The sequence below is a fragment of the Convolutriloba macropyga genome, chromosome 8 (assembly GCF_964194025.1).
Source record: "Convolutriloba macropyga chromosome 8, txConMacr16.3, whole genome shotgun sequence".
Lineage (NCBI taxonomy): Eukaryota > Metazoa > Xenacoelomorpha > Acoela > Convolutidae > Convolutriloba > Convolutriloba macropyga.
The window spans coordinates 59,203,290-59,222,092 of NC_134475.1; the positions used below are offsets into that span (position 1 = coordinate 59,203,290).

General features: G+C 34.1%; 1 protein-coding gene across 1 annotated transcript; it reads left to right on the forward strand.

Annotated features, from left to right (window-relative positions):
- The first annotated feature begins 4,827 nt into the window (after window positions 1-4,827).
- LOC142344226 (uncharacterized) lies at window positions 4,828-17,767 on the forward strand. Its single transcript, XM_075395779.1, has 3 exons — window positions 4,828-5,239; window positions 14,527-14,679; window positions 16,707-17,767. The coding sequence occupies exons 1-3, from the start codon at window positions 4,868-4,870 to the stop codon at window positions 17,583-17,585; spliced, it is 1,404 nt and encodes a 467-aa protein (XP_075251894.1). The 5' UTR covers window positions 4,828-4,867; the 3' UTR covers window positions 17,586-17,767.
- The last annotated feature ends 1,036 nt before the right edge of the window (window positions 17,768-18,803 follow it).

Here is an 18,803-nt window from a genome sequence, read left to right on the forward strand (position 1 = left end):
GTGACTATCGCTATTTAGGCCTTTTCGACAGAGTTCGATCAAGATCTTTAGAATAGGCTTATTACTTCGTGTAAGCTCCCACCCAGTTAGATAGCATTGTTTGTTTTTATTGTACAGAAACACTTTTTGAGTTTTTTGAATTTGCTTTCGATACTTTCTCGAATTTTTATTTTGTTTTTGAGTTTGAATCTGGACAAAAACTATTCAATCCAACACTAAATGTAAAACTATCAGGAAATTTTACTTGGAAAAAATTTACTTGGAAATTTGCTGCGGAAGATCTGCATTTGCTTGTCATTGTTTTTTTCATTATTAATTTTATTTCAACAATCAATGCAAAATTTTTATTGTTATCTTGTAGAATGTTTAATGTTTTCTGCAGAATGTAGATTCTTAAATGGTTGTTTTGAATTAAGTCAAGAACCATCGAGTGAGTTTTGGGGAGGGGAGGTCAAAAACGGGATAAAATAGTAGGAATAAAGAAAAGAGGGTAGAGAAAGAGCAGAACATAAACTTCACAGGAAAAGCGGCTGATTTAGTTCACTTTCTTTTTTTCAATTTCACTCCAAAGGTCGAACCCCTGTGTGAACAGAACTAGGAATGACTCTGCACCTACTAAGCAGTGGAAATAGATTAGATTGAAGAGGTGCTTCAGCTAATCTTGAGTTCACAACCCAAAGATAGCTCAGAAGTGTGTTCACAGCTAAAATCATGCATCATACAACCCCCCCTCCCGTCCTAACCAACACCACCACCACCTTATAACAATATAATCACAATGCATTTGGGAACATACTCTATGTAAGATGTCACTGATAATCAGGAGCTAAATTTTTAATTTGAAGAGGTCAATTAAGGATTTGGAAATTTTTCTGCTGCGATTTGAAAAGTATGCTGCTCTGACGTGTTGCCATTCTTTATATGGGTTTTATTGTATAACTGCTTGCGAGATGATATTAGCCCTGGATTTGAAAACAGAATTACCACTGAAACGATGCATAACGGTAGGGTCTTTCCCACTATACCGGGGGTCCCAGACCAATGGTTGATGTTTCCAGACCAAAATGAGAACACAATGGTGGTGGCGTTGTGCGTTCAGAACAACATGGCCTAGAAACGCGAATGAACGCACGGAAGTCTGGACATTGACAATACCCCCACCCCAAACCCTCAACTTAGTGGTCATATAACATATAGCCCTCTCTCTCTCTATTACCACTATCATACCGGGGGCTATAAAGGAAAAAACACTTTATTGCTAACCTATACTGTTGAGGGTTGGCTAATTTAAAATAAAAATTCGTTTTAAACCGAAGCATTTTTTAATGTTCCATTCGAAGAAGTAAGGATTTGTTCCGATAGTTTTTTATTTTATTTTAATATTTTTTGGTAATTGTTGAAGTCTAAAAATTGACCGATGAGCAGTGACTAGTACATCAGGCAAAACTTTTTCTTGCAAAAAAGTTTGAACCTAAATTATGAATGGTGAACGATACGTAATGTTTTTTTCCTTTTTTTGTATTGAGATTATACTAGAGATTAACTCGAGGCTAGGGAATTTAAAAAAATAATTTGTGATAGCGCAGAACCAAAACACTTTTTCCTTGAGAATTTTCAGCGTGTTTTTCCGGTTTTAGATATCATCCAAACATGTTGTCTTGGATCTCGTTTCTCATTTGAAATTATTTTATTAGGCAATTGAACTGACTGACACGCCATTAGTCAGAAAAGAACTTAAGGCCTGTAAAAAACTGATCAAATGGAAAAAATCAAACAAATAATCAAAATACTTACACATTTTGGAGACAAATCGACAGAAAATAGTGCTTTGGCTATCTAGAACAAGCAATTTCTTGAAATTTTTTTTTACTATTTTTGATAATAAAAATGCTTTAATTAATTAATTATAAACTTTGTCTCGTGTTTAAAAAACTGTTTGTTTTAAAAACCTTTTGTTACCAATCAGCATGACCACGGGGTTGTTATCTCCATGGAGAAGATATCAAACTCCGATGTGATGCCAAGCTGTTGAGTAACTTTGAGAGGGTGATATCAACCGTGTGGTAACGTTGATCAATTCTCGTTATGAGCTCAACAGTTGCTAAACTTACAGCAAACTCCTGTAAATACAATACGAGTTTATTGCACTATTTCATCTCTCCACTGTTTATATAATAACAATGGTGATAAAAAAGTATGATAAACTCGTAGTCCAATGACCAAGGAGTTTTTTTAGATTTAATAACAGTAGTATACGAAAATAAAGTGTTAATTCATTGATAGTTAATGCAATTGTTGTTTTTGAAACAAGAGCTGATTAAAATCTCTGAGTACCACTTACAAATTTTCTTGCAAAATTAAACAAGTTTTAAGAGCCACTGATTAAATGCTGCTTTGAATTTTCAATTAAACATTGAAAATTTTAAAACCCTTTGCATGCACCTCTCAGTAAAAGTACCATAATTAAATTAAGTCTGTTGAGAAAAATTTTTATACGGCTGATAACGATTGAAAAATGCAGTAATAGGCCAAACTTGGCGGTGATTTTCGAAGATAGATAAATTTCAAGCATTTTGTTCTGAACTTGGAAGTAAGTTTTGGTGATTCAAAACAGTCAACCTCTCTGCCAAATCGGGCTAGCAAAATACATTGCTAAAAGAACAAATCTTGGGAACATTTTTAAAATAATTCAATGAGACTTTGAATTCTTGTCAAGCAATATCAAAATTTGTTGAAACAATTACACTCGTAATCTTTTTGGAACATATTTCGAATTTTTTTGAGATTTTGAGAAATATCACTGGGTGAGATTATCACTGGGTAAAAATCAATTCCAGCATTGTTTTCATATCTGGAAAGGCGAAAAAGACAAAAAAGTAAACAAAGCTAGATTAAATTTTGGTCGGCTAAAAATCTAAGAAAGCTTTACTGCGTTTGGTTTGATTTAGAAAAGTTGTAAGGGTTGTTTATGAAAAGTAATATGAATTCATTAGCATCGGCTTGAAAGTGAGATTCTTCTGGCTTGTTTGATAGGACTAAGTTTATCAGATTCGAACTTTTTGTGTTTAATTTTGACAGCTGGAAGATCCCTATCTTCAGTGTCACCATAGAGAAGACTCGATGTTACTATTATCCTACCTTTTTTTGTTCAAAAAATTCAGCTTGTGTTTGAAAGTTTTCAACGGAGCAGAAAGAACAAATAGCTGAGTCCAGAAAGATATCTTGTAATACCTTGCGCGAAAAAATTTATCTTAAAAGAATGAAAAAAATTGCAAGATGAAAGGTTGTATCGCAAGATCTTGCAAGATGAAGCGTTGTCATGCAAGATCATTCAAGCGGTTCCTGTCAAACTCTACTCTAATTAGCTCACACAAGGAACGCTTTGTGATTTAGTATTAAAAGTGTGCTGGAAAAAAGGCTGAATTTATGTATGATAAAATTTGGCCCCGTATTTTGGTAAAAAATATAAAATTATAAGAATCTTCTAAAGCTCGCTGGGTAACGAAGAAATCTGATTTCGCTCCATTCTATAAATTTCATGGCAAAACAATGGGCTGTATTGTAATTTTTTGGAGTCCGATTTCTGTAAATTTTAAGCAAGAAATTCTCACAAAATATACATTCTATGATTTTTCTTTTTCCTTCAAATAATCAATAAAGCACTTTACTGATATCTTGGAGTAATTAAGCGGGGAAACTGCTCAATTCAAAACATATTTCAATTATTTGCAAGAAAACTTTGTCTTGCAAGATTTTGCAAGAATATATATATATATATATATATATATATATATATATATATATATGTATATATGTATATATATATATATATATATATATATATATATATATATATATATATATATATATATTAAGGCGATGCATCCTCCAACCCTATTCTGCAAGAATATTCCATTATCTTATCTTGGAAAATAGCTCTTTAAATTAACTAGAGCTCAGGGAAATATAATTAATGATACGAGAGGTGGAATCAAAGGGTTTTCAGGTCTAATCTGTCTCCTGGGAATTTTTATGCCCTCAACCGCAATTTGATTGTTATTATGTAGCACGGTAAAATGCAAAAATGAGCACGAGTGTCTGGGGGGCTTAACAGTTATTATATTTTCACCACCCGTGATAAAAAAAGCGACAAAATTGACGCAAGAAGCGTGGTTTTTTGTTGATTTTTGTCAATTTCGTCGGTTTTCGATGTAGGAACTATCGATTATCGTCGTTTTTGTCGGTATTGTCGGTCATTAATATAATTAAAAAGTGTCAATTAGCATAGTTTGTCGAAATCCTCGGTATTTGATGTAGGAAGTGTCGATTATTGTCGTTTTTTGCCGGTATCGCCAGTCTCAAGTTGTTTTAAATAAAAGAATTACAGGCAAACTAAGTGAGAACTGGCGAAGCGGAGCAGAAGGTAGGTAGTAATCTTGGGGTTGTAGGTTCGAATCTTGACAAGGACTGTCCTTTTTTGTATGATCTTTAGTTCGGCTAAAACCGACGATTCTTGCGTTTAAATTCCGACGAAAACCGATCTAAACGACAAAAAAGTAAGGGCTTTTATTGGTTTTGGACCGACAAACCCGACGGTTCTTAGGTTTGAATCCGACGAAATTCTCAACACGGGTAATCGGGGGTTGATATAATAGTTCCGAGTTTTGATTGAATTACACTACAAGAGAACCTCAGACGTTTAAAATTGAGAGTACTTCAACTATTTTTGCCTATGAGATGATGCTACAGTAGAAAAAGCTGCTCAATTTATGTGTAATAAAGTTTGATCTAATTTTTGCAAAAAAATATGAGAAGTTGACAACCTTCAAAAATTGGCTGCGTTGCAGGAATCACCACAGTGCTAACAATGACGACAATCTTCACCAGTGCTCGTGCCTCCCTCCCTCGATTCTCTTATGTCAAGGCCATCGACATCTACCTTCTAACTTGCTTCGTGTTCGTGTTTGCCTCCCTAATCGAATACGCCATCGTCAACTACAACTTCTGGAAAATCAAACACCGTCTCAACAAGACTGTCAAAAACGGGCCACACAGGCGGATGCCAAATTCCACTCTCACTTCGTCGTCCACCTGTGCCAGGGGTGTGGGAGGGGTAGGAGGGGGAGGCGTGATGACAGATGACAGATCCATGCAGATTAAACATTTACCCAGTGAGACTATGACTCCTTCCTCAGCGGTGCCTGGAAACAGGAAAATACGCAAAGTGCTAAGCTCAGATGTAAGACACTACCCCTTTTCTTCCGATTTTTAATTAACACGATTTTTGTATTTTTATTACGTAGCAATACAGTTCAAATAATCAAGTTTTCTTTAATAATGTTCGATCATGAAATTTTTTTTCCGTTGCGAACACCATCCCCCCTCCCTCAGTACGTTGTTTTCCCCCTCCCCGGTAAATAGCACATACCATTACAGATTAAATCACAAATAATATGCACCCGCTAAGCTGGGGACAGAAACTGAAAAGATCCCAATAACGAAAATCTCAATTCTGCATGAAAGTTGGCTAGAAATTTTTATTTGCTTGAATATTAGTTCTAGTATGATGTCAGATTTCATTGAAAATCTAACATTTTGTTCCATGAATCAGTCTATGGTTTAACAGTTGAACTGATAAGTTAATAAATGCGCTGAAATCAACAGACAAATTTATATAAATTTATTTTGAAAAATTGGCTTTATTTATCAAAGAACAAATTCAATTACAAATAAACTCATCCGTGTTTATGATAATTGAGTAGAAACTATATTTGACCCCATACAAGGTTTACTAAGTTTAGCCTAAACATATTTGCCTAAATTCAAATCCAGTAGTATTTTTATAATTATTGCAATCAATTTTTCATTTTTACGTTTTAGTTTTTTACCGGCCTTAGCGCACTAAAAGTTGAGTAAGCGGGATCTCAAACTGAAGATTGCGTATTATAAAAATGAGATAGATTATAATAATATTAAATTGTTCTCGAGCAGGATGTACACTTGTTTGCAACACATATGGCATAAATTATATACCAAAATAGCAAATCTACTCGACAGGTCATCAATAAGTCCAAAAGTTCCTAGTCTAGCGATGACCAGTACCATTACTATGAGCAAGGTGTGAATGCGTGGTATATCATGTTAATAGAAAATAGGGGGAAACCTCAAAACCTTATTCTGAATTTTATGAGATCTATGGAGTTTTTGTTAATAAAACAAAGCAAACAGTTCTAAGTCGTCTACGAAAAAAAATGTCCCTGAAACTAGATAAGAATTGCTTAAGTTCTCTTGCACTCAGACGTTGCACTTCTAAAACAAAATTAGTATAAAATTTTAAAATGAAGTTAAGCAATTTTCGTATTCTTACTCCTAATCTTTTAGGACTTAGGCCGCTGCTTTTGTTTGCAGTTTTAAGTTGCTTTGATTGGATTCTTTTTGCTTACAGTGTTTCAATTTCTTTTCGAGTAACTACGTTTTTAAGACACTCCATATGGCATTCTGCTCTTAAAGTCTCAGCTAATTTTTTTAACAGTTCAAAAAGGTGCATGACTCTAATCGAATAAATGTGATTTGATTCGCGTTCCAGGCCAGTGGAGGATGATTTAGATTTATTAAAAATAATTCGTGTAATTTGTTTTATTTTCGACTCAAGTGGAAAAATTAATGTTTTGTCACTTGTTCCGTAGACTAGTACGCCATAGCTCACAACAGGCTGGACATAAACTTTGTATGTTAATAACATTTGTTTAACAGTTAAAATTGATCTGAAAAAGTCCTGAGAAGTTGTTCAGTTTTGAGCAAAGTTTTTTTAAATATTTTTGCCGAAATTCAGATTGTCATCCAATTCTATACCTAAGTATTTCAGTGATGATCTCTGTGTTAGGTTTATTTCTTTCATCTTTAATTGTTGCTTTGAATTTTTTCCGTCTGGCTTTCATGCTCATAAAACAAGTTTTTTCGTAGTTCATAGTCAGTTTGTTTTTTTTTGAGGTAATCACTAACCAGGTTCAAAGATTGGCTGAAAACTTCAGTTTTTGATTCCCCTTTTTGTTTAACAACACTATCGTCAGCGTATAAGGTCAAACAGTTCTGACTACAGTAATCATCTATGTCGTTTATATATACAAGAAAAATAAGTGGTCCAAATACTGACCCTTGTGGTACCCCATAATCGACTTCCGCAATATTGGAGTATACGTTTCCTGAATTTACACATTGCTGCCTTTTGCTCAGATAAGATTTCAAAAAACTTTGCATGTGACCCCTCAATCCCAAGTTGTTTAGTTTGTCCAAAAGAATACTATGTTTAACAGTATCAAAAGCTTTTTTGAGATCAATGAACACAGCTTTAGTTTCTGTAATACCATCCTCCCAATCGTGCCTGACGCTCTCAATAAAAGATACCAAGGCTTCAACAGTGCACTCTTTTGGCCTAAACCCAAATTGATTTTTGTTTAGAAGTTTGAATTTTTCCAAAAAAAATCAGCATTCTTTTCTGAACCAATTTTTTAATCAGTTTTCCTATTGTTGGCAGCAAACTGATTGGTCTGCAATTTTCAGCAACTTTAGGATCTCTTTTTTTATACAGTGGAATAATTACGGCTTTCTTTAAGCAGTTCGGGAAAGCGCTGTTTTCAAAACATTTGTTGACCAAATATGTAAGAGTCGGGACAATAGCAAACTGTATTTTCTTGAGTATTAAATTGTTGCGTCCATCAAAATCTGAGCTGTATTTATTTTTCAGGTTTCTGATTGCCACGGAAAGCTCTTTTTCGCTGATTTTGTGTAGAAACATGCTATTGACGCTTGTGTTTTTTGTGTTGTTTTTTCCTTCTGTAACCAGTTTATCAGCTAACGTTTTTCTGATGGTGGTGAAAAATTTGTTGAAATTTTCAGTCTCTTTCTGCGTTAAAGTAGCTTGTTGTTTTTTTATGAGTCTCGTCCTAAACTTTTGATAGTATTGAAGAATGTTTTGGTAGTACGCTTGGCGTTCCTGACTAAAAACGTTCGATAAAAATTCTCATTTTGTCGAGCACTCTTTTTTGTAGCAAATTCGCAAATTCCTAATTTTATTAAAACTCTTTTTATTATCATTTGTTTTCTGTTGCATGTATCTTTTATAAAATTTTTGCTTTTTTGCTGCAAGGTTTTAATTGAGTTATCAATCCATGACTTATGTCTGAGAGCCTTTCATTTCTTCTCTGGCACATAATGTTTTATTTCATTAATTGTGTTTCTTTAAAAACTCTTGGCTCATTCAAGCAAATAAATTTTTTTCTATTTCTGCATTATATACACTGGCTAAGAACATGTGAATAATTTCCGATGCGTGTTAATGATATCTACTTTTCTTTTACTGCTTAATTTTAGACCTCGGCTGATCTTTTTAGCTGAATATCTCCGAATGTTTCTCGGAGTTTTTTTGGTCACTTAATGAATAATACTCTCGAGAACTGTAAAATTCAGAAAATTAAAAAATGCCTTTCTGACTTTTCGGGCTCATCGGCTGAATGTGCATAAATGTATTCAACTTCTACAATCATTCCAGCCACTTTTTCACTTTTACAGCTCCTTTTCAAAGTACTTGTTGCCTGTAACTTCACAAGTTAATTGCAATGAAGTCATTTTTAGATTTCGAATTGAAGATCAGATTTAACCTGAACTTTTTGCATTTTTAAAACTGTTCTTCTTTGAAATTGTGCGTGAGTATAGTTCTGTTCACCAAAAATGAATTAGCTTCCTATAGTTTTGCGGCGTAACAGTTCATTTGTTGACATAGTATTACACGAGTTTCTAATCAGGTATAATAAACAACTTTTTACACCATAGATCCCCTATATCTGTGGCCTTGACGTCCTATTGAATTAAAATTATACGCGATGGTAACTTTCCCAGTTGAAAGTTTGCCAAAAAAGTTCTCAAAAAATAGGCAAAAAGAGTCGTAGATCTGCGGTCTCAAAATGATAGCAGAAGTAACAGTCCAAAAAAGAAACATTCTATTTAAGTGCTGAGAAGATATATTTTGATTAAAAATCTCTTAGTAATTACATAGTGATTTTTCTATTACTTTCCGTCAAATAACCTTAATTTAGAGTGACACACACTCATTTTACCTTATCGCGTAGCTTTAATGATGAGAAAAATCAATTTAAGAGTGAGGAAGTTGTTTTGAGAGTGATAAGTAAGTCACGAGCGACCAAAAACTTAATCACGTGAATGAAGAAAAACTCCTTCTACTTAGAGTGAAAAAATGATGCAGTTGAAATTGCATGGAAGAGTGAACAAAAACGAGATTTGAAGGGATTGTGACGTCATATGGCCGGAACAAAAATCATGACGACGGAATAAAAAACATAGCCGCACAAGTCCTGAATAACAACTCAATGAATTGACTTAACTAATGATCTTACGATAGTTATTTAACAGAAAGATGATTCTAAGAGATTCAACAGTTACCATGGCCCCAGATGCGCAAAAATGAACAAATAGAATCCCAAAAACAATTAGACAGTTTGTTTCCAAGATTCGGTGCTTTATGAACCCATAAAAATAACAAAAATTTATTGATATTATTGAATCTATGCGTCCTTAAAATGGGTACGTATTACAATAATTTTATAAGAATTATTGAAAGACAAAGCAAAAAAGGGACAAAAACAATAGAAAATTAGCAAAAAACTTTTAAAAGCAGTGGCGCCAACTAATGAAAACATATAACTACAACCCCGGATCTTTCACCAGCTAATATCGTGAAACTTTAAAAGCGATAAAATACTTTTAGCTGGTACTAAAACTACGCCGCACTAGAAGGTCATTAAAAGCTTACTAAGAAAAACGGCGGCAACAAAAACTTTCTCAACAAAATAAAATTATTCGTTTTTTTCCTGAAGCAGGTGTCATAATCTTCAAAACGATTGCGGTGAACTCAGCTCACTGATCAGATACATTTATTAATTATTAGCAAAAGCTGACAACAAGTCCAAGAAACATACAAGGCCAAGAAACAAGATCACTAATTTCTTTAATTTAGGCTTCCAAAGCAACCGTTGACAATGGTCCTTGATGACTCAGGGAGATAAGGATTTCCAAGAGATAAGGAAATAAATTAAGCAGTAAAAACTCAAAATCTCAAAGATTTGATAATAATAGAATGATTAGAATGAAAGCCCAGGTCATAGAAAAGATTAGCTTTGAACTCAAACACTTAAATCAATTAAATTTATTGATATAAGCAATCTATGAGACCTGTCCCTAACGACATGAAACGAAAAGACAGCAAAAAAGAACAAATACTCTCAAAACTAAAATAATTCATTAAAATATGTTCAGAACAAATAGGTTCATTTATAACTTTATAGCAGACAGTGTTTATTGATACTAGGTGATAAGACAACAGAGATAATTTTCTAAAAAAAGTATCAAACATTGAATTTTAAATAACATTTTATGACAAGAATTAGTGTAAAAATTACGAAAGTATCAGTTGCAAATCAATGAGTTGAATCAATTTAAAACAGGCGCCTTTGGTAAAAATATGTATCATAATAGTTACCATCAATAGAAGAAACACTTAAAACAGCAGTCAAATTGACCCTCGTGAAAAAATTTGTTTTCAGAAACCAATGAATTGCTCAAACACCAACTGTTCATTCCCCTTTAAAAGTATTTTTAAAAATTCTGCTTCACTAGTATCATTAAAATCAACACTCTAATTTGACTTCTCATTGATGTGAAAAAGCCAAATAAAAAAGTGTGAACAGAAAAAAAGCATAGCATGACAAGTCCTGAAATACAATCCAAAGAATCAAGTCAACTAATGATCCGTGTAAGATCATGTGAGTATTCTTCCAATTTTCAATGTGTGTTAATGATATCTACTTTTACTGCCTAATTTCAGACCTCCGCTGATTTTCTAATTGAAAATCTCCGAATGTTTCTCGGAGTTTTTTTGGTCACTTAATAAGCAATACTCTCGAGAACTGTAAAATTCAGAAAATAAAAAAAAGCCTTTCTGACTTTTCGGGCTCATCGGCTGAATTTGCATAAATGGCTTCAACTTCTACAATCATTTCAGCCACTTTTTTACTTTTACAGCTCCTTTTCAAAACACTTGTTGCCTGTAACTTCACAAGTTAATTGCAATGAAGTCATTTCTAGATTTAGAATTGAAGATCAGATTTAACCTGAACTTTTTGCATTTTCAAACTGTTTTTCTTCGACATTGTGCGTGAGGATAGTTCTGTTCACCAAAGATGAGTTAGCTTCGTATAGTTTTGCGGCGTTACAGTTCATTTGTTGACATAATGTTACATGAGTTTCTAATCAGGTATCATAAACAATTTTGTACACCATAGATCCCCTATATCAGTGGTCTTGCCGTCCTATTGAATTAAAATTATACGCAATGGTAACTTTCCCTGTTGAAAGTTTGCCAAAAAAGATTGTCAAAAACTAGGTAAAAAGCGTCGTAGATCTGCGGTCTCAAAATGATAGCAGAAGTAACAGACCAAAAAAAGAAACATTCTATTTAAGTGCTGAGATATATTTTGATTAAAAATCTCTTTAACATAGTGATTTTTCTATTACTTTCCTTCAAATACCCTTAATTTAGAGTGACACACTTTCATTTTACCTTATCGTGTAGCTTTAATGATGAGAAAAAGCAATTTAAGAGTGAGGAAGTTGTTTTGAGAGTGATGTGTAAGTCACGAGCGACCAAAAACTTAACCACGTGAACGAAGAAAAACTCCTTCCAATCAGAGTGAAAAAATGACGCAGTTGAAATTGCATGGACGAATGAACAAAACGAGATTTGAAGAGATTGTGACGTCATATGGCCGGAACAAAAATCATGACGACGGAATAAAAAACATAGCCGCACAAGTCCTGAATAACAACTCAATGAATTGACTTAACTAATGATCTTACGATAGATATTTAACAGAAAGATGATTCTAAGAGATTCAACAGTTACCATGGCCCCAGATGCGCAAAAATGAACAAATAGAATCCCAAAAACAATTAGACAGTTTGTTTCCAAGATTCGGTGCTTTATGAACCCATAAAAATAACAAAAATTTATTGATATTATTGAATCTATGCGTCCTTAAAATGGGTACGTATTACAGCAATTTATAAGAATTATTGAAAGACAAAGCAAAAAAGGGACAAAAACAATAGAAAATTAGCAAAAAATTAGCAAATAGAAAATTAGCAAAAAAACAGAAAAAGCAGTGGCGCCAACTAATGAAAACATATAACTACAACCCCGAATCTTTCACCAGCTAATATCGTGAAACTTTAAAAGCGATAAAATACTTTTAGCTGGTACTAAAACTACGCCGCACTAGAAGGTCATTAAAAGCTTACTAAGAAAAACGGCGGCAACAAAAACTTTCTCAACAAAATAAAATTATTCGTTTTTTTCCTGAAGCAGGTGTCATAATCTTCAAAACGATTGCGGTGAACTCAGCTCACTGATCAGATACATTTATTAATTATTAGCAAAAGCTGACAACAAGTCCAAGAAACATACAAGGCCAAGAAACAAGATCACTAATTTCTTTAATTTAGGCTTCCAAAGCAACCGTTGACAATGGTCCTTGATGACTCAGGGAGATAAGGATTTCCAAGAGATAAGGAAATAAATTAAGCAGTAAAAACTCAAAATCTCAAAGATTTGATAATAATAGAATGATTAGAATGAAAGCCCAGGTCATAGAAAAGATTAGCTTTGAACTCAAACACTTAAATCAATTAAATTTATTGATATAAGCAATCTATGAGACCTGTCCCTAACGACATGAAACGAAAAGACAGCAAAAAAGAACAAATACTCTCAAAACTAAAATAATTCATTAAAATATGTTCAGAACAAATAGGTTCATTTATAACTTTATAGCAGACAGTGTTTATTGATACTAGGTGATAAGACAACAGAGATAATTTTCTAAAAAAAAGTATCAAACATTGAATTTTAAATAACATTTTATGACAAGAATTAGTGTAAAAATTACGAAAGTATCAGTTGCAAATCAATGAGTTGAATCAATTTAAAACAGGCGCCTTTGGTAAAAATATGTATCATAATAGTTACCATCAATAGAAGAAACACTTAAAACAGCAGTCAAATTGACCCTCGTGAAAAAATTTGTTTTCAGAAACCAATGAATTGCTCAAACACCAACTGTTCATTCCCCTTTAAAAGTATTTTTAAAAATTCTGCTTCACTAGTATCATTAAAATCAACACTCTAATTTGACTTCTCATTGATGTGAAAAAGCCAAATAAAAAAGTGTGAACAGAAAAAAAGCATAGCATGACAACTCCTGAATTACAATCCAAAGAATCAGGTCAACTAAAGATCCGTCCAATAACATTTTTGCTGAAGAAACTGAATGAGCTAATGAAGAGACAAACAATTTTCTGACAGCATCATGATACTAATAAAGCCAACGAAACACTTGACCCTATAGGCGCAAAATGTACAAAAAATATAAAAATCACTTTGAAATTTTTTTGCCAGGTTTTTTTAAGAACTCTTAAAGATAACAACAAATGTAAAAAACATTAACTCTTTGCCTCCTTACAACGAATACATAATACAACAACCTTCTGGGAATCAATGACAGACAGAGCAAAAAAGAGGCAAAAATTTTAGAAAATGCGTGAACAGATATTTAACAAAAGACAGCTCACAAATACAATCCAAATACTTTGGATTGTAAAAGCCAAGTGCAGGTCAATATTAACCTCAGCTATCGCTTTTCGGCTATAACACCGTTATTAAACCGCTTTGCGAAATAATTGTTTTTGATTGGATTTTTTAAGGGAAAAAGGTCAAAACCCTTGTATTTTTTTGACCGTCTCGAGTGTTTTTTTTTCGTTTTTTCTATATAGGAATTGATATTTTTGAGCGTTATTTTTAGGAGATGACCATTTTTGATCATTTTATGATCCTGTAGGAAATTAGTGTTTTTTAACACAGATCTTGTTTTGTCAATTAATTCAACCAAAAAAACGGTCAAAGACATCCAAATTCGGTAGCTTCCTAAAAAAGCGTACAAACAGATTAATATACTAAAAACCGATCCTTTTTTAAAATTAGCGATAGAAAATGTCCAAACGAGGTCAAAAACTGACCGTTTTTGATCGGTATGGTCAACTGGGTTTACCAGATAGAGCAATAAACTGTATCGATGTTTTACAGCTAAAAGAAGTTGACATGAAATCAGATTTCGTTCACCTCTGTTCATACCACATATTGATACCACTTTTTTGCAGCTGATCAACTTTTATTGGGAAAGAACTTTCGTAGCCAATCCACTTTTAATGAGGCGAGGATGGCAAAGACCCAAGAGCGGCTCTGAAAAGCAAATTGCAGCGCATTTCTTCAAATTGTTCACATTCGCCACTAAATGACAAAAAAAAATTGGGGAAATTCTATTTTCTGTTTTCCCCCGCTAGTCACCATTGATTCTACTCATTTTCTCTGTTCGCCGAACCAGTGTTCTTTCTATTGATTAGGCACTCAGTCCTGACGAGATGATAGCCCTTCGTCTGTCCACCCCCACCTCAGCCATCAACACCAACTCACCTGACCTGCCAAGGAAGGTGTTCCGATCCTCGCCCTCCCCAAATACCGCCTCCTTCTCAACTAACTCAAGACATAACTCAAAGGTTAGTCTACAATTTTGCTCAAGCCACGTTGCTGATGATTAACGCAACTGACCTCCAAGTTATAGTTCTCATAGCTTTGCCCGTTTATGCCCGCTATTTTACCTGGAAAAGGTATTTCTTCGATAATTACTGAAAAGAAACAAATTTAAGAGCTGAGAAAGTTGCACTGCCATCTCAGTCGCCGCTTGAAAACGAACCAGAACAAGTCAATAGCGTCAACTTTGTTGGTTTTATGTATCTGGGATTTATATTCTTCTGAATTGTTTTTTCCCGACCCAACGAATAATTTATTGATCTATCGCCTTCTTTATTAGGAGTAAACACGTTTGAAATAAATTTGGAAAAACAAAACCAAAATTAAGTAACTGTCATTGTTTTTCAAACCATTAACGAATAGCAGATGACAAGGCTAGTTTTGGTCTAATTGTTGTTTTTTTTTACTGTCAATAATAGTTCATAGTGTAATCAGCCGCTGTCTTCTTAAAAAATGCATTTTTTATCTTACGTACAGAACAGAACAATTCAAATCAGGGCTTATTAGTCGCAAGTCCGCAAAAGCAATTTGCATCGTCTTTCTAATGGATTAGAGTTTTAAAGCGGTTTTACTATTTAAGGATTGGTTTTTCATCTTTGAGAATGCCAAAATTTTAATTTTTGGACACTTTCCCGTCTTTGAGGTTCTTGTTCTTCTCGTGCTGCATTATTGACAGATCTGACACCATATTTCCGTCATTTAAAAAATGACATTCAAAAAGCGATTAGATATTGGTTTTAACGGCTTTGATACCGTTTTCTAGCAGAATTTAATGGAAATTTTCATTTTTGTCTTTAACGGTCGTTCTTTTTTAATCGTATTAAGCATTCAGAAAAACTACAGGTGTTAGCGGCTTCCTAAGGACGGACAAAGGACTTTTTTTTAATGATTTCATGACTTTAAAAAAATTTTGACTTTTTAAATTTCGCACTTCGCTGTTTTTTGTCTATTTGTTGCCCAGTCTCAGTTATTACAGGTTGCGAATCACATTTATTGTGATTAAAAAGAAGCACAATTGATAATATCTAATGTTTTGAGTGCATTTCTGATTCTTTTAACTGCTTCGACAGGGTTTCTTTGCAAAAAAAATTGAGTTAAATTTTTATTTCTGTATGTATCGGTCGTTATTTTTGTAGACGTATGACATATCTTGAATAAAGGCTTCGCACGGAGAAAAAAATAGATCTCTTTATTGATTTCAGTTTATAGCTAATGATTCTTTTGTCTTTGAAGTTAGTTATTTCCGAAATACACATGCAATTTTTCATTTTGCCCTTTTAGTTTTATGTCTAATTGCTATGTAGTCTCAATGTTCAGTGGTCACATATAACACTACTCTTGTTCGAAGAAGGCGCAATTGATTATATGTTTTTTACGGAATGGATTATGTTTTTAACGGCTTCGGCGTCTTCTCTCAAAATGTATTTGTCGTGTGTTTTTGTATATGTTCAACATATTCTGGACAGGTATCAAGGCCTTTATATAGAGGTTTGAATGTCTATCTAAAAATTTGCCAATCTAAAGATTTCAGTTGATATCTAATGGTTTTCATTATTTGAAGCCATTTGTTTTCAAAAAGTATAAACGTATTTTTTTAATTTTGCCGTTATTGTTCCTTTCAATTATTTTTTATTGAGTACTGCTAAGGACTGGCCTATTTTTTCTATATTGAAGTACATTTTTGTTTAGTTTAGGATGTTTTTGACGCTATTTTGCCTTGGGTATTAATTTTTTCAAAAAAACTAAACATTAATTTTTAGATGTAAAAATGTTTGTTGTTCTTATTTGATTCTATTGTTTGTCTTGTCCTGTAGTCCTAATAAGGGCAGGCCTAATCGATTCTCTAATAACGTGCTTTAACAAAACATAATGTTATCTGTGGCCGTAAAAACACTTAATCGCGGGTGATACAAAGGGGACAAAAAACCCTAATTATAATATGTTATCTACTTATTTAATAATGTAATTCCTGTGTATTTTTCCCTTTTTGCAGGTCCGGAGGTGGACTGGCAACAACTCCTCCAGTAGCAATGAATTGCAGAGTCCACCTTCCGTCGTCAAGACATCCGCCGCCTCTCAGATCTTTGCCAAAGGATACGTCCACTCATTCCGCACCTCCCATAACACCCTCCCCAGACCCTCATACGATAACAACACAAGTAGCACCAACCTCAACGCACCCGGATCACCCAATCCCTCCCTAATGCAAATGTCACCATCTATGTCTCAGTACGGAAGCCCACCTCCCGAAATTCACAGGAGCGCAGAGCTAAACAGACGAGGTCTCGCTAGCGGCCAACCAAATCAAAATGCCCCGTCATTAGTCACCAACTCACACCAATCATATCTAACAGCTAATGGCTCTGTGGTTAAAAGACGAACCAATTCACTCCAGAACGCCACAGCGACCAGCTCTCTTCAAAACAACAACAGTCAACCCAATGTCCAAAGAGTGGTGTACAAGCCCACATATATGGTACACAGTCCATCACTGGGGGGCGATTCCACATTCGGATCCTATCTGGCAGCTAATCAGCAGAATGCGCAGAAACTAGAATCAAACTCAGTTTTCTACTCCAGATCAACGGGCCAGCCGGTCTGTACCCAGAGCTACAACGTCTCAATGCCATCAATTACCCACTACAACTTCACGGACCAGCCTCTGGGTCCATTCCGGCCCAATAGTTTAGACCAACACCAAAAACAACGCGGTTCAACAGGTGCTGTTTTAAGGAAAATTTGGGATTTTTGGTCCAACTTTGAGATACCTTCTGGCGAGCGGGTGATCATAATTGACAGATATTCGCGCTGTTTGTTCCCAACGGCCTTTGTTTTGTTCAATGCTGTCTACTGGTGGTACTATGTATCTTGACGACTCTTTCGACGAGTTCGTTCCCTTTTACGAAGTTAGAAACTAACTACTGATAATCTTCAATTATGATTCGCAATGTAGAATATTTGATTTAATTGCATTTTGAATATTTCTTTTCATACAGACAGACTTATGATCTTATCTGACAAGTTATATCTCATTCAATTAAAAAACTGTATCTAGTCTATTTTTAACATTCAAGAATTATCTCTACCCATTTCAGTACAGTGTGATAGCTAGCACGTAAGACAACCGAAGCCTCTTTAAAATAGTGATAAACATTTGACATAACAGGAGCACTGCTCTCTGAAAATTTTTACCAAGTTTTATATCGGCAGATGTTGAAATAAAGAATTCGAATGAAGTTTCGAGTTCAAAAGTTATCTCGATAAGACGCTGATTGCATTTACGGTCTACGTTTGGGCTGTATTCGTGACTAATCTGATGAAGAACCGTGACAAAACCAAAAATAATGGTTAACGTGTGTCGCGTTAAGATTTGCGATGATCGAGTTCCTTATCGCGAGGAACAACCAGTGACAATCATGACGTTTATGTCAATTAGTGACATGAAAATCTCAACGGGACACTAAGGTTTTCCATCCATCATCTTTTTCTTTATGTCCTCAGTAATTTTTTTGTTTAAGTATTTAGTGTTTCTGGAAGGTCTTGCTACTACGCCTAAATTTTTGAGATGGAGTTTGTTTAATTTGTGTGCCATATAATTCCCGCCTCTAATATCGAGTTATGCGCATTGAGTTCAATCGTTATGAAATATTTCACAGTAATGGTTGATTCTGTTCAATGTGATGCTGATCAATTTAAGGTCTTTTTTGTGTTATCGATATTCCCAGAAAACTTTCAAAGTCTTTTCGCAATTAGGAATTGGAGCCGGTTACCTACAACGGTTAGTTCCGAGGATTTGAAAACTCGATCACTGCATTACAATGATGATTTTACCAAGTGTTTGCTTACGATATCTAAAGCCAGAGTTTCGTTGACCATTGCTGAGACTTCTCGAATCTGGAATAACTATTGTCTTAATATTACCAAATTTAAGAGGCAAATCCAATCACTAAATTTGTTTCATGATATTGAACTCCTCAGTTAATATGGAGCATCGAAAAATTTAATAATTGAAATGTTTATCTTTTTTCTTTCTCGTTTCTTCGCCCTCCTTCAAAATGATTTTTACTTTACTTTGTTTCTTGAGTTCTTT